The sequence below is a fragment of the Anoplophora glabripennis genome, unplaced genomic scaffold, assembly GCF_000390285.2.
Source record: "Anoplophora glabripennis isolate ALB-LARVAE unplaced genomic scaffold, Agla_2.0 scaffold185, whole genome shotgun sequence".
NCBI lineage: Eukaryota > Metazoa > Arthropoda > Insecta > Coleoptera > Cerambycidae > Anoplophora > Anoplophora glabripennis.
This window is the reverse complement of record NW_019416354.1, coordinates 277,162-305,049: the sequence shown is the minus strand read 5'-3', so window position 1 is coordinate 305,049 and position 27,888 is coordinate 277,162. Positions and strand designations below refer to the sequence as shown.

The window sequence follows — 27,888 nt, the reverse complement described above, 5'->3', positions numbered from 1 at the left end:
TGTCAATATTCCTTAATTAATCGAATTTTTGTACATCAAATTGGAGATTTTGATAATTTTTTTTCTCGGAAATGGTTGAGTTTAGGACCCATGTCACATAAGGTTTATTTATTTATTTTAATGTATTCTATCGTCTGTTAAAATTAAGACAGTCAAACTTCTAATACCCTGTATATACAATACGGTTAAATGTAATAGATTATAAAAATTGATTTTAAAAAAAATTATCTGCACATTTTACTATTTACTATATAATTTATCATTTATCGAACTAAACGTTTTATAAAACGTCTAAAATACAACAATGCCATTATTTACAAACTTACAGCTCATATTCATCATGATTGAAGTTAAAATCACTTTTTGTTGAGATATAATTCTAAGAAATGAATAAGCCAATAATATCGAAACTACTGTAACAATTTACGGCGGCAGGGGCGTGCCTTGAAACTAGAATATGTGCTTTACCACAAAAACAGCCTTAGGTGTGGGTACTTTTAAAAACTGTATACAGTATGTATAGATATTACTGGTTGGAGAGAGGACACTTTTTTATTTTTGATTTTTTTGAGAAAATCTTCACGGTTATATTTTGTTGTACGAGGTATCAGAAAATAAGTAAATGTGAAATAGTATTAAAGTGATGTTTGTAATTAATATAGAACAATTTCAAGGTCAATCTTCGTATTAGTAATGTTATATTTAAGTAATAAATATTGCTAATGACAATTTCACTCAGTTTCATCCTTTTCTAAAACGCCTTCCAAATCTTCCAAAAATCCCAAGCAAAAAAAAATCGATAAAGATATTTTCATTTTCATAAAAATTTGTTATTTTTCTATTTCCAAATTTTTTGAAAATTCATTCTGCAGTATATATCTGAAGTAAGTACATTCTTTCAAAGGGGTAATAGAACAAATTATTTTAGGCAAATTTCATATGAACGTGGGTCATAGTTCACTTCTGTTTCGAGATACAGAGAGAGATACAAATTAGATAAAAAATAATTCTCCATCACTGGTTTACATATTTGTAAGGTTAAATAAATCAGTGGTCCAAGTTTCATCAGCCTAGATCAAACATCCTCAGGGATGTTTTAGAAAATGTAATATTTTCTTCTAATTTCCACATCCTGTATCAAAAAAAATTCGATTCACGTTCATATGAAACTTTTTTTGTTTAAAATGATTCCTCTATTCCCTCTTTGAAGGATTACACTTATTTCAGAAACACACTATATATGAAATGGAATAAGACTATCAATTTTTGTGGAAACAGACTATATTATCAAATTTCAACTGCAATTTCATCTAAATTGCTTTACCGGTGGCACATAACGAAAGATTCAATTTCAACTGCATTAATAAAAAACTAGAGACTGTACATTTTATCGTACCTTAACATTTTACGCTTTTCTATTACCTTTTGTCTAATTTATCGTCCGTATCCATAAAAATAACTGCCATTTTAAACAACGATCCTTTATACCGCGACTTTGCCTTTGGCAAATAAAGTCATCTTGGTCAACCTTTCGTAATTACGAGAGTAAACACATTTACCCATTTCTGTCGTGAAATATAGGTCACTTATTTTTAGCTCAAGAAGGCGTTTTCACATAGCATCAACAAGTATTAACTCCGAGGAATGTTTCGGATCCCTTTTGGAAAATAAAAAAATCGATCGACCTGTTCAAAAATTCGTTGTTTAAGTATGAATATATTGTAAAGCACAGTACAACAGGACAGTTTACAATTTTTTTATTATTTTTTAATTTTTATAAAGTATTTAAAGTAAAGTGCTTCGTATGTTTTAATTTTGTATTTTTGTGTAAATATAGTGATACGTAATCGGTTTTATGATACCGGTGCACATACATTTTTTACAGGAAATCGTTCACATTCATCACAATCACGCAGAAATCCCCCGCAATCCTGTCCACAACCCCGCAGTCTTTGTCTACAATCCACCAAAATCGCTTAAAACAGGATGTGATTCTTAATTAGCAGACGTTTATTTAATATTGTTTATTGAAAGCAGGCAAAACATTACCTATAGTTTTAGTCAAAAGACTGTCTGTTATTAAAACATTAGTTAAATTATGTAGAACTCTATGGGATAGATGGGGGAAAACAGTTTACTTGAATTTTTTAATTGTATCTATATGTATGAACTACGATGTAAAGACATGCATTGACCAGGATGAAAAAAAAACAGACTGCTGGTACTTTCTTCTCTTGTTACACAAGTTACGAGCTCGGTGAACCCGCTATTATTAGAAATACAATATGTTAGATACGAATTCTAAGGAATATACTATCTTACATAATATGATATATCACTTATTCTCTAGCCTTTGAGAAATAAAGCCCTCTGCTTTTACGATCTTTTTATAATTGTTCCAATTTATTGAAGTAACAGATTTTTAAAAACAGAGTCGTTACCACAGAACGTGTTACTCACATAACTGTTTGTTTGAGCCAATAAGCATAGTAATGTTCAGCGTTTATAGTTTATTTTTCGATTAGGAAACCATTGTGAAAAACGTATACTTACGTTTCTTTACCGAACGGTATTTTAAGTATCACACAAATAACACAGCCACACAAAAAAAAGTTGTCTGTACTTTTTATGCGACATGTTATCCGTAGTATTTTTATATTCAAATGCTCATTTATATGGTTAAGACTCTGCCTAACATGAATCCGCGGTCACAATTGATGGTTCTTTTTCTAACCTTAAAAAAATGGGTCAATTAAGGTCAGATAGCACGAATTTAAAAAAATAACAGATTCGCGCCAAATTTGGTATACGGGTGTTTTTGGGGTTGCTGATCACGGACCCGAGGTCAATTTTGAAAAATTCAATATGGCGGATCCAAGATGGCCGACCAAATTTTAAAAAAATTCACATTCGAGACAAAATTGGTATAGGGGGTTTCGGGGTCGCTGACCACGGATCCGAAGTCAATTTTGGAAAGTTCAATATGGCGGATCCAAGATTTCCGACCAAATTTTCAAAACAACAGATTCGCACCAAATTTGGCATACGGCGCCGCTGATTACGTATTCGTGGTCAGAATTGCGAAAATACATTTTCCAATATTTTTGTTTTCTTTATAACCTGAGTACCCAGTCAAGTTTTAACCTTCTTTTTTTCTTCTAATTTAACCTTAAATATTAACCTTATTGTTTGAAAATTTGGTTGGTCGCCTTAATTTCAGCAAAATTAACCTCGAATTTGTTATCAGCGATCGCGAGAACCCTCTTATATCAAATTTGGCGCGAATCTGTTATTTTTTTAAAATTTGGTCGGCAGTAGATATATGAGGCGGGTTCTGGACCAGGAAGTGACGTGGCAAGGTCACCTGGGGTCAAGGTCACCCCAAGGTCATGTCAAGGTCGCCTGGGTCAAGGTCACCTGGTGCCCAGGTCACCTGAGGTCAATGTCGCCTAGGGTCAAGGTCACCTGGGGTCTCGATCATGTCAATGTCACCTGGGGTCAAGGTCTTGTCAAGGTCGCCTAGGGTCAAGGTCACCTGGGGTCAAAGTCACACGGTCAGTGTCCATCGCTCCTTCAGCGGCTTCTTGTAGGCATTGTCGTTTTGCAAGAGATGCGTGGGTGTTGGCATTCAAGAAGTGTCATGGCGGCATGGAAGTGACGTCATACAAGAAGTATCATGGCGGTATGGAAGTATCGTTATACAAGAAGTATCATGGCGGCATGGAAGTGACGTCACATGGCCAGTTGGTGGTAAATTTAAAATTCAATCACGATAAGGGGAGGTCAATGACCTCCAAACAGCATTGCGTCATTCTTATCTGGTATTGCAGCATTCGAGGCCAAGTTTCTACAAGTTCAGTCCTGTTTGCTACAGGTTCAGACCTGTTTTCTACTGGTTCAGACCTGTTTTCTACTGGTTCAGACTTGTTTTCTACAGGTTCTAACCTGTTTTCTACTAGTTCAGACCTGTTTTTTTCCTGCATCAGACCTGTTTTTTAACATAAACTGTAACCTGATATGACTAGTGTAAGTTATTAGCCTTTTGGAATGCAGGAAGTTACCAAGGTTATCTAAAAATAAAAGACATGTTACTTAATATCAGACAGTACATTAGTTTGATAAAAGTAAAGATATTCACGTAGAGCATTACTTAATATTCATTAGATACATCACAAAAAGAACTTATAATTTCATTTATATTTAGAGAATTTTTTTAGACTTTATCCAATCATTTACAATATCTAATATAACGAGCGTTCAAATAAAAACGTGGTCAAGTTGGTTCTGAAAATTTGGACGTAGGGCGTAGCGTATAGCAAATGAACTTAAACGTCATCTGTCAAAGCGCTATATCGCCGCTATCAATTTGAATATTTTCGTTTTAAAAAGCGTTTAAAATGGTGTTTTCTCAAGAACAAAAAGTGTTTATCATAGAGTCCTACTTTAGAAATGGACGCAAGATTGATGGAATATGGAAGTATTCTATTGAGGAATGTTTCATAGAATTTCAAAATCAATTTCCCGGCGTTGTTGAGTACAAAATTTTTCAAAGTGCAGTTCAGCGTTGTGTTAATGTTTTTCGTGAAACGGGCAGTGTAACAAGAAAAGAAGGAAGCGGCCGACCTAAAAAGCGGACTGAAGAATTAAAAGAAAATGTCCAACAAATAATGGAAAATGCGCCAAGAACTTCTGTACGTGTTTTATCACAAATGGTGGGAGTATCAGTCGGTACCTGCCACACAGTGTTAAAAAAAGATTTGCGTTTGTTCTCCTATCGTTTAACTTGTCAGCAAGAACTTCATGAAGTTGATTTTCCGCGACGGGCTGTATTTTGTGAATGGTTTTTAAACAACTACGGTGAACTTCATAATATCACCTTTTTTTCTGATGAAGCCTGGTTTCATTTAAGTGGTTACGTAAACTCACAGAATATGAGAATGTGGTCTTCTGAAAAACCAGATAACTTTTTTGTCGAGGGCCCTCTACACGCTCAAAAAATTGGAGTTTGGTGTGCTCTCAATCGAAGGAGGATTTATGGACCTATTTTTTTTAATGGTACTCTTACTGCGCAAAGGTATAGAGAAGAAATTATCGCTCCTTTTGTTAACCAGCTGGAAGAAAACGAAATTACAAACTTTTACTTTCAACAAGATGGCGCAAGGGCACATACGGCAGGCGAGACGATGAATATGTTGAGGGAAGTTTTCCAAAATCGACTAATAAGTCTCAATGCTGAACATGAATTTCCACCGAGGTCATGTGATATTACGCCGTGTGATTTCTTTTTGTGGCCTTACCTTAAAAACACTATTTTTGAACTGCCTATTCCTGATTTAAACCATCTGCAGGCTCGACTTATAGACAAGATTCGTGAAATTAACAATACCCCGAGCATCTTAGAAAATGTCTTTAATTCTTTGAGGAACAGGTGTGAAAAGTGCTTGGAACAAGGAGGGGGACACTTTCAGCAGCTGCTTTAATTTATTGTTATAACAAGGAGGGGGACACTTTCCGCAGCTCCTTTAATTGTTTGTTATTGTTATCACGATTATTCTTTAAAATAAAGTTATATAGTCATTAACGTTATTGAAACTGACAGCTGCTATACAGCTCGTTGAGAAATGAGGTTAAGTTGGTCGCTATAAGCTACTCCCTACGTCCAATGTGTCAGAGCCAACTTCGACCACCTTTTTTATTTGAACGCTCGTTATTATAATAGTGCATACAAAATTCCAGCGAATCTAGCATAGTTATTCTATGCGACAGCACACAAGTATCGAGATTTAACAGTTCTTCAACATTTTGAAGGAAAAGATCGATGCACATGTTGTATTTTATGATCTGCACCATTTTCATATTTTCATAGACTAGTTGCGTAATTGTCGTGTAATCTCCACAACACACTGGTTCATACACATCAAGCCAATTTTGTAGGGGTGTTTGGAAGAAATCTTTTTTCAAACGATCCAGTAGCTCCAAGAGAGTTTGCCATTCGTAGGTAGAACATGATAATTTATTGCCATTACCATTCCTTATAATTATTGCAGGACTGAAGAATCTAGATGGACTTAATCCACACTGTATTTGAATGTTAACATTAGATATTAGTGGAAAACATTACTTAGCAAGTATATCTGCTCCCACCGTGCGGCTTCTTCGTATTTAGCCAGAATATCATCGAGAGGCTTACTATAATCGTAATTTTCCTCATCACTTAAATTAGTGGAAACTTCACACATTTTACATACAACCTGCTCGTTCGATGAAATAATTCAGACTAAATAACGTTGGTGTTCTCGATCCAGCTATTATGTTTCTTATCATTGTAAACTGATATTTTATTTCCTTTATACAGTTTTTATATTTTACAGTGTTAACAAAAATTGCAACTTGATAGTCTATTTCCTTTAATACTGCCACGCTAGCATAATCTGTATTCTGATATATTATTTCCTTTAACAGCATTGCGTCATTCTTATCCGATATTGCATCATTCGAGGTTAATGACCTCCAAATAGCATTGCATCATTCTTATTTGGTATTGCATCATTCGAGGTCAAGTTTCTACAGGTTCAGACCTTGGATCCGCCATCTTGACTTTTGCAAAATTGACCTCGAATCCGTGATCAGCGACCCCGAAAACCCCCGTACACCAAATTTGGCGTGAATCTGTTATTTTTTGAAAATTCGTGATATCTGACCTTAATTGACCCGTTTTTTTTTTTGAGTTTAGAAAAAGAACCATCAATTCTGACCGCAGATTCACGTTCGACGGGGTCTTAATCATATAAATGAACATTTGAATATAGAAAAAATTTATTTTTGTATTTTTCCTAGCACTTTTTCGTGAATTTTTGCTATTTTTGACCTGTTTTTTGAAGTTAGGAAATTCCTGTGATGTGATAGCTCAATTCTGACACCGGATTCGTGATCAGCAGGCAAAAATACTTCGGATAACATATGTGACATGAAAAGTACAGAGAACTTCTCTTGGTGTGGCTGTGTGCATGCCATTTTTTCGCAAGAAAATCAATAATAATGCGTTTTTTTACAGTTCAATAAACTTTTTCTTCACTCATCCGTACTTATCAGATGCATCACACTGTATACTGAATACTGAACGGCTAAACCGAATTAGAATTTATTCCAACGCGTCATATTGTGTATAAAAGTTTGTCACTTTTATTTAATTCCAAAGCTCCACAGCCAAATTAAAATAATTGTTTTCTCTTCCAATAATTTTAAGGTTTCGTAGCAAAGTTATTGATAACCATCAAATTTTTATTTTAGTTACGGGATTTTAAACTAAATTTATAGTTCAATGTAACCCGAAAAAATATTGTATCAAACTGGATTATTACTATGCCCTATTTCTATGTTTAAAATATGAATAAGATATCTCCAAAGAATTTTAGGATAACATGTAAATATTATATCTACCAGCCTATTTTAAAAGAGTAGTAGTTTATTATGTTATGTATTCAAAATACATAACATAATAAATTTGCTCTAATTTACATAAGTAAATATAATGCATTATTTGGAGAATGAAACTTTTCTAGTTAACAAAGCTTGAAGAAATAAAACCATTTTTTTTATTCCAGGTGATCTGTGTAGAAGGTTACAGACAGACAGAGAAACCGGTTTGACCGTAGAACAGGCGGCAGCAGTTCTTCAAAAGACAGGACCAAACACACTAACCCCCTCACATAAAGTCCCAGAATATATTAAGTTTATTAAGACATTAACTCACGGTGAGTAGATATTTTTTAATAGTAGTGCTAAATTTGTCAAAGACTTAAAATTACGAGGCATATCCACAAAGTACTGACACTCTGATGCTCTATGGTTTTTGTTTTCAACAAAGTTGGCAACACTGCATTCAAGGCCAAGGTGTTGGAAGCAGAACATACACTCATTTGTTTGTCAATTGAGAACTGTTGTTGTAGTGGCGTGTTGAAATGTGTGCCGCTATTCCGAATTCCGCCATTTACGAGGTGAGAAGCGTAATCCGGTTTCTTTTTACAAAGGGAAAGGCGCCGATCCTGATTTTTAACGAAAAATTGTTTATGGGGATGGTGTGATGAATTGTCGTTAGATTTTTTTTGACGAAGATATCAGAAAGCTCATCCCTCGGCTCGCAAAGTGCATTGATATTGAAGGCGACTACATCGAAAAATAATGTTTGATGTACCTTTCTGGATATATAAATTTTTCAAAATATGCTGCTGTATTGATCTTTAATAAATTAAGCACTCTTTCTTTGTAGGTATGCCTCGTATATTAATTCAATATTAGTTATAAGACTTTATCTCTATGAATATATAGTTTTTAGTTAAATTAATAATCTCTCATATATGTGAAAAATAAAAAAAATATCTGAAATAACTACCTACATTAAGGTTTCAGAAAAAAATGTCAAAATTACTTACAAAACTTATTTATTATATAAAGTAATTGTTAAAATATTATTTTTTCGCGTCAAGAATTTATAAACATATTATTTTGTTCAAGTAAAGTTTATTTGTTGTCGAAGAATACAGGATAGCGATTTTTCAGGTATTTGCACACAAATATAATATCACTTTTTAAAAATTTATCTTTGAAACCAAAATAAAACCAAAACCACTCTTAAAGGTTAATATTTTTCTCATAAAACAATTTTTTTTTAACTGTTAATAAAATAATATAAATTATTATCATTACTATTATAACAAATTTCGATGAGAAATTCTTATAGGTGTGGTAATTCTTCTATAGAAAATACCTATAAAGTATCGGATGTTTACAAAATGAGATTAATAGGTAAAACTTTGCTTTTTAACGATAGAAACAATTTTAAACACTATATTAAGCTTTTAAGTGTTAAAATACATAGCTTTATACCAAATATTTGTAAAATATTAATTACAAGGTATACAAAACATCCAGTATCCTTGATGCAAGGTTATTTAAAATATACTTACGGTAGTTATTTAAATAATCTAATCGAGATTATTAAAATATTACTCGTAAAGATATAGCTGTATTTCGTCACCCACTTCATATCAAATTATTAAATATTTTTGTTAAATACACCACATCGGAATCTATTAATAAATGCACATCTATTTCTATTTCATATCAATTAGTGTGGGGATCATAAACTATCTACAATTATTGCTACACATTGTATAAATATATTAACACCTACCAGTTTGAAATATTTGTAACAGTAGTGAATAATTTTAATTATCTAAAATTTCAAATAAATCGTATCTTTTTGACTCGTTGATGATCAGTAACTTCTATTTGCCTGGCAAATGTCTAATTAAATGTTATGCATTTTCAGTAATAAATTTTGATGTTTCGAGGGTGCTCTAACTTTATTACATTACTAGTAATTTATTATTTGGGTAACACTAAATGGTATATTTGAAATTTCAAATTTAAAAAATCCCAGAATTCTGTAGCAAAGTTGTAGATTCAGAAAGCGATTAACATATTTTCTAGTTCAACTTTTAAATATTTCGACACTGAGCTTTTGTTTTTAAATAAAAAAAAATACTGCTGGACTTATACCACAGAATCTGTAATAGTCCAATTAACTAAGCCTTTAAATCGAAATTTTGTCAACTTGGCTGAATTTTTGATATGAGTTAGTTTAAGGTATATTATAACAATAAGTGAGAGTAATTTTTTGTTCAACCCCCGGCCAAGGGTGGAAAAAGATAAAACAAAGGGCTTTGTCAAGATAACTCAAAAAGGGTAAGAGCTAGAAAAGTTGTAAAGCAGACAATTCTACATAAAAATGGTCTCTTAGCTTTTTCTTGTACTATTAAAATTAACAGAGTTAGGGAGGCTAGAAGTTAAGGGAAGATTTCAGAAATTTAATTTTGTTAAATCATTAAAATTAACGATTAAAAATTTGATTTTTTGTTATAACTTTCTTATTAAAAATTAAAAAATATATCTATTTCTCTGAAAAGAAAAGTTACATATTTTAGAGCAGATTGAAAAAAAAAATTACAAAATTCAATCATTTTTCTGTTTGTTATGATTTTTTTTTAAATTTCTGAAATCTTCCCTTAACTTCTAGCCTCCCTAACTCTGTTAATTTTTTCTAGCTCTTACCCTTTCTGAGTTATCTTGAAAAAGCCCTTTGTTTTATCTTTTTCCACCCTTGGCCGGGGGTTGAACAAAAAATTACTCTCACTTATTGTTATAATATACCTTAAACTAACTCATATCAAAAATTCAGTCATGTTGGCAAAATTTCGATTTAAAGGCTTAGTTAATTGGACTATAAACCAGTAGTTTCATTCTGTTGTCAGCACTTTGATCGCACTCAACCGTATGCGGCCTCTTTGGATGGAGAAGCGCTGATCAGGGCCGTAATAAGAATTTTTTACTTATTCAGGAAATAAATGATAATCGTGGTAAATATATAATTTAAAAATACTAAACTGCAGGTAATACTTATACGACGCGTATACTGATTCTAATTCTCTCTAATAATTGATAAACTTACATTTTACGTGAAAATGTTAGAGTATGTATTAACATTGACAAAATCCTCGGAAATTTGTTTTGTATCACGTTGTACCAAAATTTCTTGTCATTAATGCTAGCAACTGTATTTTATATTTGTAATACACAAGCTTTTATTATTTTGCATATTATTTTCAGCTTGTTATTTAATAAATTATAAAAAGTATAATTGTGGGTACCTACGTATTTTTTGCAAACTAAAAGCGATAGAATAAATTATATAATTCCATGATAAGTTCTCTTCTACAGAAAATACGGTCCGAAATGCTTCTTTGTGAATACTATCGTATGTCCCAAAATTCACCCAAGATTTGAATTTTGCGCCGTTTGTGCTATAAAGTGTTGCCAACCAAAAAAAATATAGCGTGACAGCTGACAGTTTAGGGTTATTAAAATTGCGCTCACGAAAGAACAAGGCGTTTTCATTGTTGAACAATATTTTAAAAATAATGAAGATTTGGCAGCTACAGTTCCCAATTTTCGTACAAAATATGGTCGAAATAGTATTTTAACTTCATCAACTCTGAAGAAATTATTTGAAAAGGAGCGGGATTGGATCAGTTACTTAAAGACCTTGACCGTCCTTCAACAGGTCGTTCAACACAAAACATCGAAGCAGTTCGTGAGAGTGTTGCTGAGTCCATAAAACATCAATTCGGCATCGTGGTCGAGAATTGGACATTTCGAGAAGCTCTCTACAGCGTATTCTCATGAAACAATTGCATCTTTATGCTTACAAAGTTCAATTGACTCAAGAACTGAAACCTACTAACCATGCAGAGTGAAGAGAGTTCGTTGAATCGATTATGGAACAAGTGGATGCTGATTTTTCGAACAAATTCATCTACTACGATGAAGCTCATTTTCATCTTGATAGAGTCATTATTCGACATAATTGCCGAATTTAGCGTTCAGAAAATCCACCAGTGACTGTGTTGAACAACAAGTGGTCCACAACGTGTCAGTGTTTGGTGCGGACTTTGGGCAGCAGGTATCATCGCACCATTCTTCCTCGAAAATGCGGCTAGTCAGGCAACAACAGTCGGCCGGTTGTCCTATAGATGCGTTTTCGTCCTAATTATTTTCGTCAGAAATCGGACTAATAATTTTGTCAGATTTCGCCCATGTGGTATCATCCACTGGACAAGTTTTTGCTTTGCACGAAGTGTCAGTCGTACATACTGATTTATCAAATCAGCATATTATAATTGTTAATAATATGGATGATTATCTTTTTGGAAAATAGTTGCCTTCTTAGACAACGATTAAAGATTAAAAGTGTTGGGTTAGTGACATATTAGATAAACGAAAAGAATTCGGAGAATTTCATCATTTATGTGATGATTCGCGCATCACATGTTATCGTCCGAATGAACTTGGACACAGTGTACGACCCCCAATAATAGGTTTAACTGAAATGGGTTCATTCGCACTTCTTAGTCCGATTTTTGACGAATCTAATCCGGACGAAAACGCATCCAAAGGACGATCGGCTTCAATGGTGCTCGCTATGGTAACATGATCCAGTTTTGTGTTCTTAAATTGCAGGATATGGATGTGGACGACCTGTGGTTTCAACAAGACGATGCCATATGCCATACAACTCGAGAAACAATTCAATTACTGCAGGAATCATTTCCTGGTCGTGTAATTTCCCGTTTTGGTGGTCAGAATTGACCTTGCAGATAATGCGATTTAACGCCGTTGGGCTTTTTCCTTTGAAGTTTTTTGAAGTCTAAGGTATATATCAACGAGCCCACGACCACCCACGCCTTGAAGGAAGAAGTTGAGCACTGTATAATTTTCTTTTTCAATTTATTGCAAATATCTGTAAAATATTNTATGGTCGAAATAGTATTTTAACTTCATCAACTCTGAAGAAATTATTTGAAAAGGAGCGGGATTGGATCAGTTACTTAAAGACCTTGACCGTCCTTCAACAGGTCGTTCAACACAAAACATCGAAGCAGTTCGTGAGAGTGTTGCTGAGTCCATAAAACATCAATTCGGCATCGTGGTCGAGAATTGGACATTTCGAGAAGCTCTCTACAGCGTATTCTCATGAAACAATTGCATCTTTATGCTTACAAAGTTCAATTGACTCAAGAACTGAAACCTACTAACCATGCAGAGTGAAGAGAGTTCGTTGAATCGATTATGGAACAAGTGGATGCTGATTTTTCGAACAAATTCATCTACTACGATGAAGCTCATTTTCATCTTGATAGAGTCATTATTCGACATAATTGCCGAATTTAGCGTTCAGAAAATCCACCAGTGACTGTGTTGAACAACAAGTGGTCCACAACGTGTCAGTGTTTGGTGCGGACTTTGGGCAGCAGGTATCATCGCACCATTCTTCCTCGAAAATGCGGCTAGTCAGGCAACAACAGTCGGCCGGTTGTCCTATAGATGCGTTTTCGTCCTAATTATTTTCGTCAGAAATCGGACTAATAATTTTGTCAGATTTCGCCCATGTGGTATGATCCACTGGACAAGTTTTTGCTTTGCACGAAGTGTCAGTCGTACATACTGATTTATCAAATCAGCATATTATAATTGTAAATAATATGGATGATTATCTTTTTGGAAAATAGCTGCCTTCTTAGACGACGATTAAAGATTAAAAAAAAAGTGTTGGGTTAGTGACATATTAGATAAACGAAAAGAATTCGGAGAATTTCATCATTTATGTGATGATTCGCGCATCACATGTTATCGTCCGAATGAATTTGAGCACAGTGTACGACCCTCAATAATAGGTTTAAAACTGAAATGGGATCATTCGCACTTCTTAGTCCGATTTTTGACGAATCTAATCCGGACGAAAACGCATCCAAAGGACGATCGGCTTCAATGGTGCTCGCTATGGTGACATGATCCAGTTTTGTGTGCTTAAATTGCAGGATATGGATGTGGACGACCTGTGCTTTCAACAAGACGATGCCATATGCCATACAACTCGAGAAACAATTCAATTACTGCAGGAGTCATTTCCTGGTCGTGTAATTTCCCGTTTTGGTAGTCAGAATTGACCTTGCAGATAATGCGATTTAACGCCGTTGGACTTTTTCCTTTGAAGTTTTTTGAAGTCTAAGGTGTATATCAAAGAAGTTGAGCATTGTATAATTTTCTTTTTCAATTTATTGCAAATATCTGTAAAATATTTTTATTATCATATATTTAATTTTTTTAAATATAAATATATAAATTGCGTGTTTATTTAGTTTATTTATGTTTTTAGAAACCATAGAAACCTAAATTATGACTGTAAGAAATATACATTCATGTAAAAGCTGAAGGTCGTCTCATTTCGCCGTTTTCACTCATTCTGAATTTTATCGAAGACGATTTCCAAATTGTTAAATTTTTTAATTTGAGCCTGTTCATTATACACAGCTGGCGAATCGTGAGGGTATCTGCAGCCTGAAAACGATGCGCTGTCTGCTACGCGCGTCTAATGATTTCCGCTTATCTGAATTTGCTGGTTTACATATGCTGTGCCTATACCCACTAATATCACAGATTTTCTGAAATTCTTTTCACTAAATAAATTGAACGTATGTTAGAAAGATGACCCATCTCACATATACATGTGGTTTTGAATTACATGTAATACTATACTTGTTGAAAAAAATAAATAAATTTTACTATTTGAAGTATCTCTAGTAGGTAATAAGAAAAAAAACCTTTAACTGAATATTCTATTAGTAGAAGTATTTTTAAGATAAACCATATAAGTAAACCTTTTGTTGGAGCTATCTAAAAATATAAATTTTTTACATAGTTCTTCATCGGGTTACAACCAAATATTTGTAGATAAACACGTGTATCCTTTTTAAAATAATAGTTAGCTATGATCTGTTAATTAATGGGTATTCTTAAGTGGCTGTGTAAAAATAGTGTCGTTTAAAAGTTCTAAATTCTAAACGAGTTATAAATACCATTTAATCTTACATGTTCATCTTTTAAACAAACAGTGTATGTATGTGTTTAAGTGGACAGAAAACCGTAGAATTTTTTTGTTTGGAACAGAAACTATTTCAGTATTTGGTGCATAATCCTTATTAACGTGCTTGTTAAATTTCCAATAAAAAAATCGTTAATATGATTTATCAAATTTAGGAGTATAAAAATGCTCACAGCGGGTCTCCACACGAATGTAAAGTACGAACTTGAGTAACGTCAAAATGTTGAAAAGTAACGAATTCCATGCCTTTTTCAACAAAAATAGGTAATATCGCAAATAAAATAAAAGTTATACGGCTTTGTGTCCATTTAACGGTGAACGTACTGTATTATAAAAAATATACAGGGCATAAGAAGTTTGACTGCCATTACTTCAGCATGAGATAGAGTAATCATAAATGAACAAAAAAGTTGTATATTACAGGGGCGTAATATTAGCAGTTTTCAAAAAACAGCGAGTTTGGGAGTTTCTTCACAACGTGACAACAGCGCTTAATCTAATGCTACACAGCTGATGCACAACTCGTGTGCACGCTGCAGACTTGTCCTACGGAAAAAATATAAACAACTATTATTGTGAAACATTTACTAAATTTCAAGACAATTGTTTTTCTCTTTTTAAATAAATAAAATGTATCGATTTTGTAGTACGAAGATAGTGTTGTGCTTAGATTTTAGCTGGAATTTTGTTATTTTTATATCTCTTAAAACAGGAACTTAACTTTTAATCAAATTATGTATGTCGGCATCACCCTTGTAACCGCTTATGAATTAGTAGCCATTCGAAGAACTGTCACCGTCGATGGAATGTTGAGGGCCTGTTTTTGTTTATGTTAACAGAAATATTAAAGTACCAAATTGTTATCTCTTCAGGGTTAAGTTTTAGCCTGTGTGTGAAAGACCATCATTATCTAACTTTTGTAAACACTTCCTTATATGGTCATGTTTGTTAAACAGTAAATTGATAGGGTTGAGTAATGCACTGGGTAACGCCCCTGTGAACGGAACAAAACTGAAAGCCCGGGAAGCAACTGCATCATTCAATTGATGAAACAGCCATAGCCGTGTGGCTTTTATTATATTATTATTGTTATTATTATTGTTGTTAATATTGTTTTGATAGAAAAGTAGTGAACAGGTTGACAGTGGCGGACCGTTAGTTCCTATTTTATAACTTATATAACAGCTCTCATACTTTAGTGTTCGAACTTGTAATAAATAGTGCCACGTCACCCGTGTATTATTTCAATGGAGACAATGGAGCAAACTAATTCCCATGTCCACCAAGTGTCTCCGACATGTATTTGAAAAATATGTAATTAAAGTACCCAAAAATTCACGTCGTCCAAATAATCATACGTATTAAAAATAATTAAGGTATTTACCAAAGAGCAAAATTCAATAATTTTTAAAACAAACAACAACAAGAAAAGGAAATAGTGGTACGCAAAAAACACTCCGACGCAGTCGAATCCAGATACCAACTGAACTGCGAATTGCTGGACAGCTTAGTACCTCGTGTTATCTTCCGCCCGTTGTCACATTGCTCGATATGAATTTTATATTTATTACAACGCTAATTATTTTTTAGAATTAAGCCTAAAGAAGTCGAAAAAGTGATAAACATTGTATTTTATGGTATTCTATGCACGCAGTTGTCAATATTCCTTAATCGAACTCTTGTACATCAATTTGGAGATTTTAATAATTTTTTTTTCTCGGAAATGGTTGAGTTTAGGACCCATGTCATATAAGGTTTTTTTGTTTATTTTAATATATTCTATCGTCTGTTAAAATTAAGCAGTCAAACTTCTAACACCGTGTATTTATGAAGAAAAAAACAAATTTTTGATGCTTTATAAAGAAAGACAATGGCTAGCCAGCTGGCAGAAATTGTTCAATAGCAGCTAAATTAAACGCATTTGTCACTTACATAGACTGGGAAGACATTAAGGCTGTCGACTTTTCGAGTCAATAAGTCACGTTACACAGCTAGCAACTAGAACCAAACTTAAAGGCTGAAAGATTCTATACATTGGAATTAATTCTATATACATATAGATATAATTTTATTTTTATCTAAAAAATGTTTTTTTTTTAAAATAAATTAAAACTATCAAAATTTAAAATCATAAGCCTCAAATTATTTTTTTATATTTATGGAAAAGCATTTGCAACTTACAATTTGTTTTACAACTGTACGGAATTTCATGACAATGTGTTTTCCATGTAATTACACCAACATACCAACATGCTCATAAATTTGGAACGAATTCAAATATGTGAAAATATAGAATTTTCCATTAAAAAAATAATAATAACTTTCTGACCAACACGCTATCCTACATAGTAATTCTGTTAAATGAATGTATCACCCTCTGCGTTAAATGTATACAACAAGTGCTAACGTCTTATGTACAACAAACAGGCACACAGTAATTTATCAAAGGACAAGGACAAGACCCAATAAATACGTATTTGGAAAATATACATCTATTTTAATTAAACCACTGGTTTTCATATAATAAAAATGTCAGTCCAAAATGTCAATTCCTATATTGTCTAAAGTTATTTATTTGTAGCATGGTTTTCGTTTTTTCTTCTTTATTTTTGAGTATTTTGCCATCTGTGAAAAATTTTTAAAAATATGTGAAATAAACCTGTGGTGTTCACTGCCTTTCGGGGTTTACGTAAAACTTCTGCACTAATTTATATTATATTTATTAATCACTTGTTGTTTATTAGCAACATACATTTGACACCTATTCACTACTACTCTCTGAATACGACTGCCTTCCAGCTCAAGTCGTATCCTTACATTACTTATTTTTGTCTTAGTCATATATACAAAAACCCTTACGCTAAATGGAGTTAATTCCTAAACATAAAACTGCTACTTTTACTCGTAGTTTTCTTTATCTAGCATCTAAATTATATAATCGTACATCCGATATCAAAAATATATTTAGTATTAATCAATGGCGACTCTTAACATCCTTACCAGGGAAGGTGGAAATATTTAGATACAAAGTATTGAAATAAAAATCAAACATAATTGGGTAGTTTTATTTTAAGTACTATTGAAATATAGGATAAATGTGCTCAACATTATATTTTATAGTAAAAGTCCCTTCTTCTGCTTTTGTCCGAAATAAACTTTTCAATTTTTCATTAAAGTTTAGTATTTCTCGCACCATTGATTTTTCAATAGATTAGCATAGCATTGCAAGTTGTATTGTATTTATAATCTAAATCTTTCTTTAAAAAAATACACAACAAAATATACGTACGTAACAAAACTTTACACCACATGTAAACAAATTACGTTTGATAAGAAAAAAAGCGGTGAATAACTATTATTTGATTAAGGACGGACTAGTAGATATGCGGTACTCCCACTTCGTCTTTCACTGCTGCGCGACGCGACGGTAGCCATGACCACCGCTGTATACACTTCCCAGATTTAGAAGCGAGCTACGAGGAGCCCACGTATTCAGTGTTTCTCAAATGAACTTTGCAAGTCGAGTTAAATTAACTGCACATTACATATTTAATATTTCCTTTTTAATGTGGTTCATAAGAATGATCTATTTAATTATATATAGATAACATTATAAATTAAATTTTAAATTAAATCTTTTACTACGAAAACCCCTAGGGGGGTGGCGCCCCAGAACCCCTCCGCATCAGCCGCCACTGGTATTAGACAATTTAAAAAAAATGTTGAAATCATTTGAGGGAGACTTATATTTTTACATTTTTAGTTGCACCATAGTATCTGAATATAGGCAGCATAGAACTGTGAAAGTTGAATTAGGAAGAGTAAATATTTCATTTGTATAAGAAAAGCAGTATCTCATGTCAAGATATTATTTACTTAGGAAACCTAGAGACAAATATACTTGTTACATTATATTTCATTTGAAAAGCATCTGTAGCTGAAGGGTGAAGACCCTTCACTTCATTCATTGCTTTGGCCTTTTTATATGATTAAAAAAACGTTAAAAGCGGAATTGTTTCATATTACCAAGAAAAGAAATATTATTAAATAGATTTAATCAACGACGAAATTCATTTAGACAAATGAATTTACTTCATTCTGGTAAAGGCAAAATTAATTAGATGTTTCTGCTGTTGTCAGTTTGAATTATATAGAGTGAATAAAAGCACACGCAATTTTGAAATTATTCCATAGAAATTTAAGCAAAAATAGCACGTAAGCTTTTATGTTCCTAGATAGAGATAAACATACAAAACTGTATGTCGATATTTCTTGCAATTTATGCAGATTAAGCTACGAGAGTGTAACCTACTTAAGACAGAAACGCCCTATAACATGCGGTTACAGAGGTAGGTAATAAATATGTTTTCTTTTGGAAAACAATTTAAACTATTCATTATACGAGGTCTGTTCAGAAAATAGCCGAACTTTATTTTTTTAAAGTCAATTATTAATTTTATACATTATTACCCCCTCCCATATTCACACACTTTTCCCAGCGATGTTTCCATTTCGCGAAGCAGTCCTGGGTAGCTTAATTTGAAATGTCGTTTAAAGTCTGTGACGAATTTGCATTGCTGTCATCAATAGTTCTTTCAGTACTGATTTCTTTAATTTCGGAAATAAGAAAAATCGCAAGGAGTCAAGTCTGGCGAGTAAGGAGTGTGAGGGAGGACAGTAATCTGATTTTTGGGGACTGGTGAATTAACAAAGCTGAGTGTGCGGGTACATTGTCATGGTGCAAAAACCATGAGTTGTCTCGTCACAACTCTGATCTCTTTTTGCAGATTTTTTTTTTTTTTTTTTCACGTAACCGTTGTAAAACGCCTTGATAATACACACGGTTTACTGTTTCACCTTGAGGCAAAAATTCAAAATGCACAATTCCGTCAAAGTCGGAAAAACAGTGAGCATCACTTTGACATTGGATCGAGACTGACGTGCTTTCTTGGGTCGTGGACACCTTTTGCCAATCCATTGAACTTTTTGTCTCAATGTTGTACCCGTAAACCCAGCTTTATGATTCTTTGAATGAATGTTTCATCGTCATTGGATTATTCAAGCAGTTGCGGACAAATGCCCACACGATTTTTTTTTCTGCTGTTCGGTCATCAAACGAGGAACGAATATTGCTGCAACTCAATTAAATGCATTGTTTTGGTAACGTTACAATCAGGGGGTTGTTATATTTTTTAAAATACAAAAAACGCAGAAACTTTTTTTGTACTCTTTCACATTTATCTAAATGTTTTTTAGGTTGAGAATGCCATAGAACGGAACAGTATTCTAGTTTAGATCTAACTAACGAGTTGTATAATAAAATGAGACATTTGACATTACTTAAATGTTTGAACTGTCTTATTATAAATCCTAAGCCGAATTAACAATATTATCTATATGTCCTCGATATGATAACTTTGTACCTATCCACAGTTACACCAAGATCCTTCACATATGTTACCCTGTAAGAAAAAAATAATTGGAGCACTGTTTCTTGTGAATGACATAAAGGACATTTTTTAATATTAAAATCAAGTTGATTACTAATACTCCATTAACAACAACATTAATGTCGCCTTGCAATAGTTTGCAGTCGGGATTCGACTCTATTTCTCTAAAAATTTTCAAATCATCAGCAAACAGTAAACATGTTGAACTTGACACCACTCCCGGTGAATCATTGAAAAAGGTCCCAAATTTGAACCCTGTGGTACTCTAAATTCGTCAGAATACATATTACCATATTTTACCATAAAACGCCTATCTTTCAGATACGACATTAACAAATTCAATGTAGTATGAGAAACTCCGTAAAACACATTTGTTTAACAATATATTATGTGCTACACGATGAAAAGCTTTCTAAAAATCTGTAAAAATTGTATCAACTTGAATTTTTCGTTCAAATGCTTGATGAATTCTAATATTAAATGACATAAGATTTGTTAAAAACGATTTTCTCGGTATAAAACCATGTTGTGATATAGAAATGAAACTACTCAAGTAGGCCCATAAATAATTATACAAAATTTGTTCAAATAACTTGCAATTTTCTGAACTGACCTGATACATCTTTTTTATTTTTTATTTTTTTTTATTAATATGTTTGTAAAAGTGACTATTTTACAATACTAATTTACATATGTTATTGTTACATATTGAAGTGTCTCGAATATGTATCGATGTTTTGTTTTACAGTTTGAAATTTAGGTAATCATTTGTCTAATAACGTAAGATGTATTACTGTAAATAAAGTATTCTTATTACCACACAATTTAAAAATTCAAAATATATTAACTGGAACAAAAGTTACAGGTTACATATCTACGCCACAGATTTTATCAAAAAATGTATTTTGATGGTTTTATTTTATGGCCAGAAAAATTTTAAAAATGTATTTGTTCGTTTCTGAGCTTTCGTCAAAACAGTTTTTTTTAATTTAACACCTTTAACTTCTAAATGGTTAATAATTGGGTAACGGTTAACTTGCAACATTTTTGAATTTCTATAATCTAATTTTTTTTTATATAGGCTATGAATCACTTTATAGACATTTGTTCCGTAAAAATATATACCTAGCTGAAAAATAATTTATTGTTAACTATCTTTAATCGAAGTTAATGTTAGCATGTACATATTTCACTAAGATATATTGTGTTTTCATTACACCATGTTTGAATAATAAATAATTATCAATCAGAGTAATTTATGAATCTACAAACGCCCAAAAGCATGCTAGGCTATATTTTTCAGCTTCAATCTTTTTCCGCGGACAAGCCTAAGCTTTAACATACCATTATGCCACACCCAAATCACTCTTTTCATATATGTTATTAGAACTTGAATCAATACATTATCACTTGGTTCTAACAAGTCAGATTCCTAAGTTATCTCTAATTGCATTCCACGCGAACACCGCAGTGTCCCAATTTGATGTAATAAGTCTTAATCCAATGTCCATTTCCTACGCCCAGTTACTCTATAGTTTAGTTATTACTTTAAAATATTTACTAGAAAATAAATATATAGTTCGAAAACTATTTCGTATATTCCGTTGTGTCGACGAATTAGAAACTCATAAATGATTTTAAACTGTTTACCAAATTTCACTGATCTTTTTAACCAATACTTATAAAATAAGTGCCATTGCACGAAAACGTGATAAAGAATGGATCTTAGTTCTAACCAAATAAGTAATTTCAGATATTCTTCACTTCGAATTGGAAAAAATACATGAAATATCGGATGTCACAAATTAACAGTTAACTTGTGCTAAAATAATGGTACTTTCATCCTGTCATTTTTAATATGGGTGCCTCGTTTTCGAGATACAGGATGTCAAAGATTTTAAAACATAGTTCTTATGAAAAGAGGATCTTTGTTCTGTTGTTTTCTTGTTATTTTCAGTTGCAAAAAATTGCTCTGGCTTCGAAATCTTGAGGCAGAAGCGCCTGTACTTTTTTGCACTTAGAGGGCTAATGATAACAATAACACTGACAACAACAACACATGCAAACATTTTAAATCATCAGGCAGAGAATTGAATTCCTCTCTATATACCATTTTTTCTGTAACTTTTCGATTAATAATTTACTTATAAATAGAAGTGTTAGCGTTAAAGATGTATCATTATTTTTGACAAATAAAGGCCTGTTCATTTTTATCTAATATGCAACGAACCGATAAAATATATATATATAAATCCTCTAATTCTGTAAAAATTTGGCTTTATAAGTGTTCAAGAGCTCAAATTAAAAGTGACATAATGAAAGTAATTTTATTTTCACCCAAAATATGTGGTTCACGGCTTGTTCAAGAAATAGCTCAAAAATTTGTCACAATTCGATATACAGTAATTCAGAACTTATCAAAAATAAACAAAATTTTGGGTGTACAGGGGACTCGTACAAATACAACTTTGTAAAGAAAAAATCAAAACGGGAAGTTCGAAAATTATTTAAAAATACACTTCACCATAACACAAATGCTTTACCATAATACAAATATTGTCTTTCTTCACCATAAATTAAAACGATATCCATCAACTCCGAGTTGCTACACACGCAAGCCATTTTTGACACTAACTACGAAAAAAACTATTGTAAACAGTATCGCAACGACGATTGTAAAATCGGATTTTAGTATTTGGAGTCGCTGAGACAACGTGGCTCTCCGCTCGTATTGCGAATGGCGCTAGAGACTACAGTTGTCCAGCTATGTAATGGTTGAATGTACTACAACTTCAATAACTTTTTTCTCGGAAACTATAAGGATNAGTTTAGTATTTCTCGCACCATTGATTTTTTAATAGATTAGAATAGCATTGCAAGTGTCTGTCTGTATTTATAATCTAAATCTTTCTTTAAAAAAATACACAACAAAATATACGTACGTAACAAAACTTTACACCACATGTAAACAAATTACGTTTGATAAGAAAAAAAGCGGTGAATAACTATTATTTGATTAAGGACGGACTAGTAGATATGCGGTACTCCCACTTCGTCTTTCACTGCTGCGCGACGCGACGGTAGCCATGACCACCGCTGTATACACTTCCCAGATTTAGGAGCGAGCTACGAGGAGCCCACGTATTCAGTGTTTCTCAAATGAACTTTGCAAGTCGAGTTAAATTAACTGCACATTACATATTTAATATTTCCTTTTTAATGTGGTTCATAAGAATGATCTATTTAATTATATATAGATAACATTATAAATTAAATTTTAAATTAAATCTTTTACTACGAAAACCCCTAGGGGGGTGGCGCCCCAGAACCCCTCCGCATCAGCCGCCACTGGTATTAGACAATTTAAAAAAAATGTTGAAATCATTTGAGGGAGACTTATATTTTTACATTTTTAGTTGCACCATAGTATCTGAATATAGGCAGCATAGAACTGTGAAAGTTGAATTAGGAAGAGTAAATATTTCATTTGTATAAGAAAAGCAGTATCTCATGTCAAGATATTATTTACTTAGGAAACCTAGAGACAAATATACTTGTTACATTATATTTCATTTGAAAAGCATCTGTAGCTGAAGGGTGAAGACCCTTCACTTCATTCATTGCTTTGGCCTTTTTATATGATTAAAAAACGTTAAAAGCGGAATTGTTTCATATTACCAAGAAAAGAAATGTTATTAAATAGATTTAATCAACGACGAAATTCATTTAGACAAATGAATTTACTTCATTCTGGTAAAGGCAAAATTAATTAGATGTTTCTGCTGTTGTCAGTTTGAATTATATAGAGTGAATAAAAGCACACGCAATTTTGAAATTATTCCATAGAAATTTAAGCAAAAATAGCACGTAAGCTTTTATGTTCCTAGATAGAGATAAACATACAAAACTGTATGTCGATATTTCTTGCAATTTATGCAGATTAAGCTACGAGAGTGTAACCTACTTAAGACAGAAACGCCCTATAACATGCGGTTACAGAGGTAGGTAATAAATATGTTTTCTTTTGGAAAACAATTTAAACTATTCATTATACGAGGTCTGTTCAGAAAATAGCCGAACTTTATTTTTTTAAAGTCAATTATTAATTTTATACATTATTACCCCCTCCCATATTCACACACTTTTCCCAGCGATGTTTCCATTTCGCGAAGCAGTCCTGGGTAGCTTAATTTGAAATGTCGTTTAAAGTCTGTGACGAATTTGCATTGCTGTCATCAATAGTTCTTTCAGTACTGATTTCTTTAATTTCGGAAATAAGAAAAATCGCAAGGAGTCAAGTCTGGCGAGTAAGGAGTGTGAGGGAGGACAGTAATCTGATTTTTGGGGACTGGTGAATTAACAAAGCTGAGTGTGCGGGTACATTGTCATGGTGCAAAAACCATGAGTTGTCTCGTCACAACTCTGATCTCTTTTTGCAGATTTTTTTTTTTTTTTTTTCACGTAACCGTTGTAAAACGCCTTGATAATACACACGGTTTACTGTTTCACCTTGAGGCAAAAATTCAAAATGCACAATTCCGTCAAAGTCGGAAAAACAGTGAGCATCACTTTGACATTGGATCGAGACTGACGTGCTTTCTTGGGTCGTGGACACCTTTTGCCAATCCATTGAACTTTTGTCTCAATGTTGTACCCGTAAACCCAGCTTTATGATTCTTTGAATGAATGTTTCATCGTCATTGGATTATTCAAGCAGTTGCCGACAAATGCACACACGATTTTTTTTTCTGCTGTTCGGTCATCAAACGAGGAACGAATATTGCTGCAACTCAATTAAATGCATTGTTTTGGTAACGTTACAATCAGGGGGTTGTTATATTTTTTAAAATACAAAAAACGCAGAAACTTTTTTTGTACTCTTTCACATTTATCTAAATGTTTTTTAGGTTGAGAATGCCATAGAACGGAACAGTATTCTAGTTTAGATCTAACTAACGAGTTGTATAATAAAATGAGACATTTGACATTACTTAAATGTTTGAACTGTCTTATTATAAATCCTAAGCCGAATTAACAATATTATCTATATGTCCTCGATATGATAACTTTGTACCTATCCACAGTTACACCAAGATCCTTCACATATGTTACCCTGTAAGAAAAAAATAATTGGAGCACTGTTTCTTGTGAATGACATAAAGGACATTTTTTAATATTAAAATCAAGTTGATTACTAATACTCCATTAACAACAACATTAATGTCGCCTTGCAATAGTTTGCAGTCGGGATTCGACTCTATTTCTCTAAAAATTTTCAAATCATCAGCAAACAGTAAACATGTTGAACTTGACACCACTCCCGGTGAATCATTGAAAAAGGTCCCAAATTTGAACCCTGTGGTACTCTAAATTCGTCAGAATACATATTACCATATTTTACCATAAAACGCCTATCTTTCAGATACGACATTAACAAATTCAATGTAGTATGAGAAACTCCGTAAAACACATTTGTTTAACAATATATTATGTGCTACACGATGAAAAGCTTTCTAAAAATCTGTAAAAATTGTATCAACTTGAATTTTTCGTTCAAATGCTTGATGAATTCTAATATTAAATGACATAAGATTTGTTAAAAACGATTTTCTCGGTATAAAACCATGTTGTGATATAGAAATGAAACTACTCAAGTAGGCCCATAAATAATTATACAAAATTTGTTCAAATAACTTGCAATTTTCTGAACTGACCTGATACATCTTTTTTATTTTTTATTTTTTTTTATTAATATGTTTGTAAAAGTGACTATTTTACAATACTAATTTACATATGTTATTGTTACATATTGAAGTGTCTCGAATATGTATCGATGTTTTGTTTTACAGTTTGAAATTTAGGTAATCATTTGTCTAATAACGTAAGATGTATTACTGTAAATAAAGTATTCTTATTACCACACAATTTAAAAATTCAAAATATATTAACTGGAACAAAAGTTACAGGTTACATATCTACGCCACAGATTTTATCAAAAAATGTATTTTGATGGTTTTATTTTATGGCCAGAAAAATTTTAAAAATGTATTTGTTCGTTTCTGAGCTTTCGTCAAAACAGTTTTTTTTAATTTAACACCTTTAACTTCTAAATGGTTAATAATTGGGTAACGGTTAACTTGCAACATTTTTGAATTTCTATAATCTAATTTTTTTTTATATAGGCTATGAATCACTTTATAGACATTTGTTCCGTAAAAATATATACCTAGCTGAAAAATAATTTATTGTTAACTATCTTTAATCGAAGTTAATGTTAGCATGTACATATTTCACTAAGATATATTGTGTTTTCATTACACCATGTTTGAATAATAAATAATTATCAATCAGAGTAATTTATGAATCTACAAACGCCCAAAAGCATGCTAGGCTATATTTTTCAGCTTCAATCTTTTTCCGCGGACAAGCCTAAGCTTTAACATACCATTATGCCACACCCAAATCACTCTTTTCATATATGTTATTAGAACTTGAATCAATACATTATCACTTGGTTCTAACAAGTCAGATTCCTAAGTTATCTCTAATTGCATTCCACGCGAACACCGCAGTGTCCCAATTTGATGTAATAAGTCTTAATCCAATGTCCATTTCCTACGCCCAGTTACTCTATAGTTTAGTTATTACTTTAAAATATTTACTAGAAAATAAATATATAGTTCGAAAACTATTTCGTATATTCCGTTGTGTCGACGAATTAGAAACTCATAAATGATTTTAAACTGTTTACCAAATTTCACTGATCTTTTTAACCAATACTTATAAAATAAGTGCCATTGCACGAAAACGTGATAAAGAATGGATCTTAGTTCTAACCAAATAAGTAATTTCAGATATTCTTCACTTCGAATTGGAAAAAATACATGAAATATCGGATGTCACAAATTAACAGTTAACTTGTGCTAAAATAATGGTACTTTCATCCTGTCATTTTTAATATGGGTGCCTCGTTTTCGAGATACAGGATGTCAAAGATTTTAAAACATAGTTCTTATGAAAAGAGGATCTTTGTTCTGTTGTTTTCTTGTTATTTTCAGTTGCAAAAAATTGCTCTGGCTTCGAAATCTTGAGGCAGAAGCGCCTGTACTTTTTTGCACTTAGAGGGCTAATGATAACAATAACACTGACAACAACAACACATGCAAACATTTTAAATCATCAGGCAGAGAATTGAATTCCTCTCTATATACCATTTTTTCTGTAACTTTTCGATTAATAATTTACTTATAAATAGAAGTGTTAGCGTTAAAGATGTATCATTATTTTTGACAAATAAAGGCCTGTTCATTTTTATCTAATATGCAACGAACCGATAAAATATATATATATAAATCCTCTAATTCTGTAAAAATTTGGCTTTATAAGTGTTCAAGAGCTCAAATTAAAAGTGACATAATGAAAGTAATTTTATTTTCACCCAAAATATGTGGTTCACGGCTTGTTCAAGAAATAGCTCAAAAATTTGTCACAATTCGATATACAGTAATTCAGAACTTATCAAAAATAAACAAAATTTTGGGTGTACAGGGGACTCGTACAAATACAACTTTGTAAAGAAAAAATCAAAACGGGAAGTTCGAAAATTATTTAAAAATACACTTCACCATAACACAAATGCTTTACCATAATACAAATATTGTCTTTCTTCACCATAAATTAAAACGATATCCATCAACTCCGAGTTGCTACACACGCAAGCCATTTTTGACACTAACTACGAAAAAAACTATTGTAAACAGTATCGCAACGACGATTGTAAAATCGGATTTCAGTATTTGGAGTCGCTGAGGCAACGTGGCTTTCCACGCGTATTGCGAATGGCGCTAGAGACTACAGTTGTCCAGCTATGTAATGGTTGAATGTACTACAACTTCAATAACTTTTTTCTCGGAAACTATAAGGATTTCACAAAAACAT

General features: G+C 32.5%; 1 protein-coding gene across 1 annotated transcript in view; it reads left to right on the top strand.

Moving 5' to 3' along the window:
* The window catches only part of LOC108906661 (sodium/potassium-transporting ATPase subunit alpha), an 83,283-nt gene that overhangs the window by 37,003 nt on the left and 18,392 nt on the right, over window positions 1–27,888 (top strand). The window contains exon 2 of the mRNA XM_018709975.1: window positions 7,605–7,754. Coding sequence (XP_018565491.1) covers window positions 7,605–7,754 — 150 coding nt within the window. The remainder of the gene's footprint in view (window positions 1–7,604; window positions 7,755–27,888) is intronic.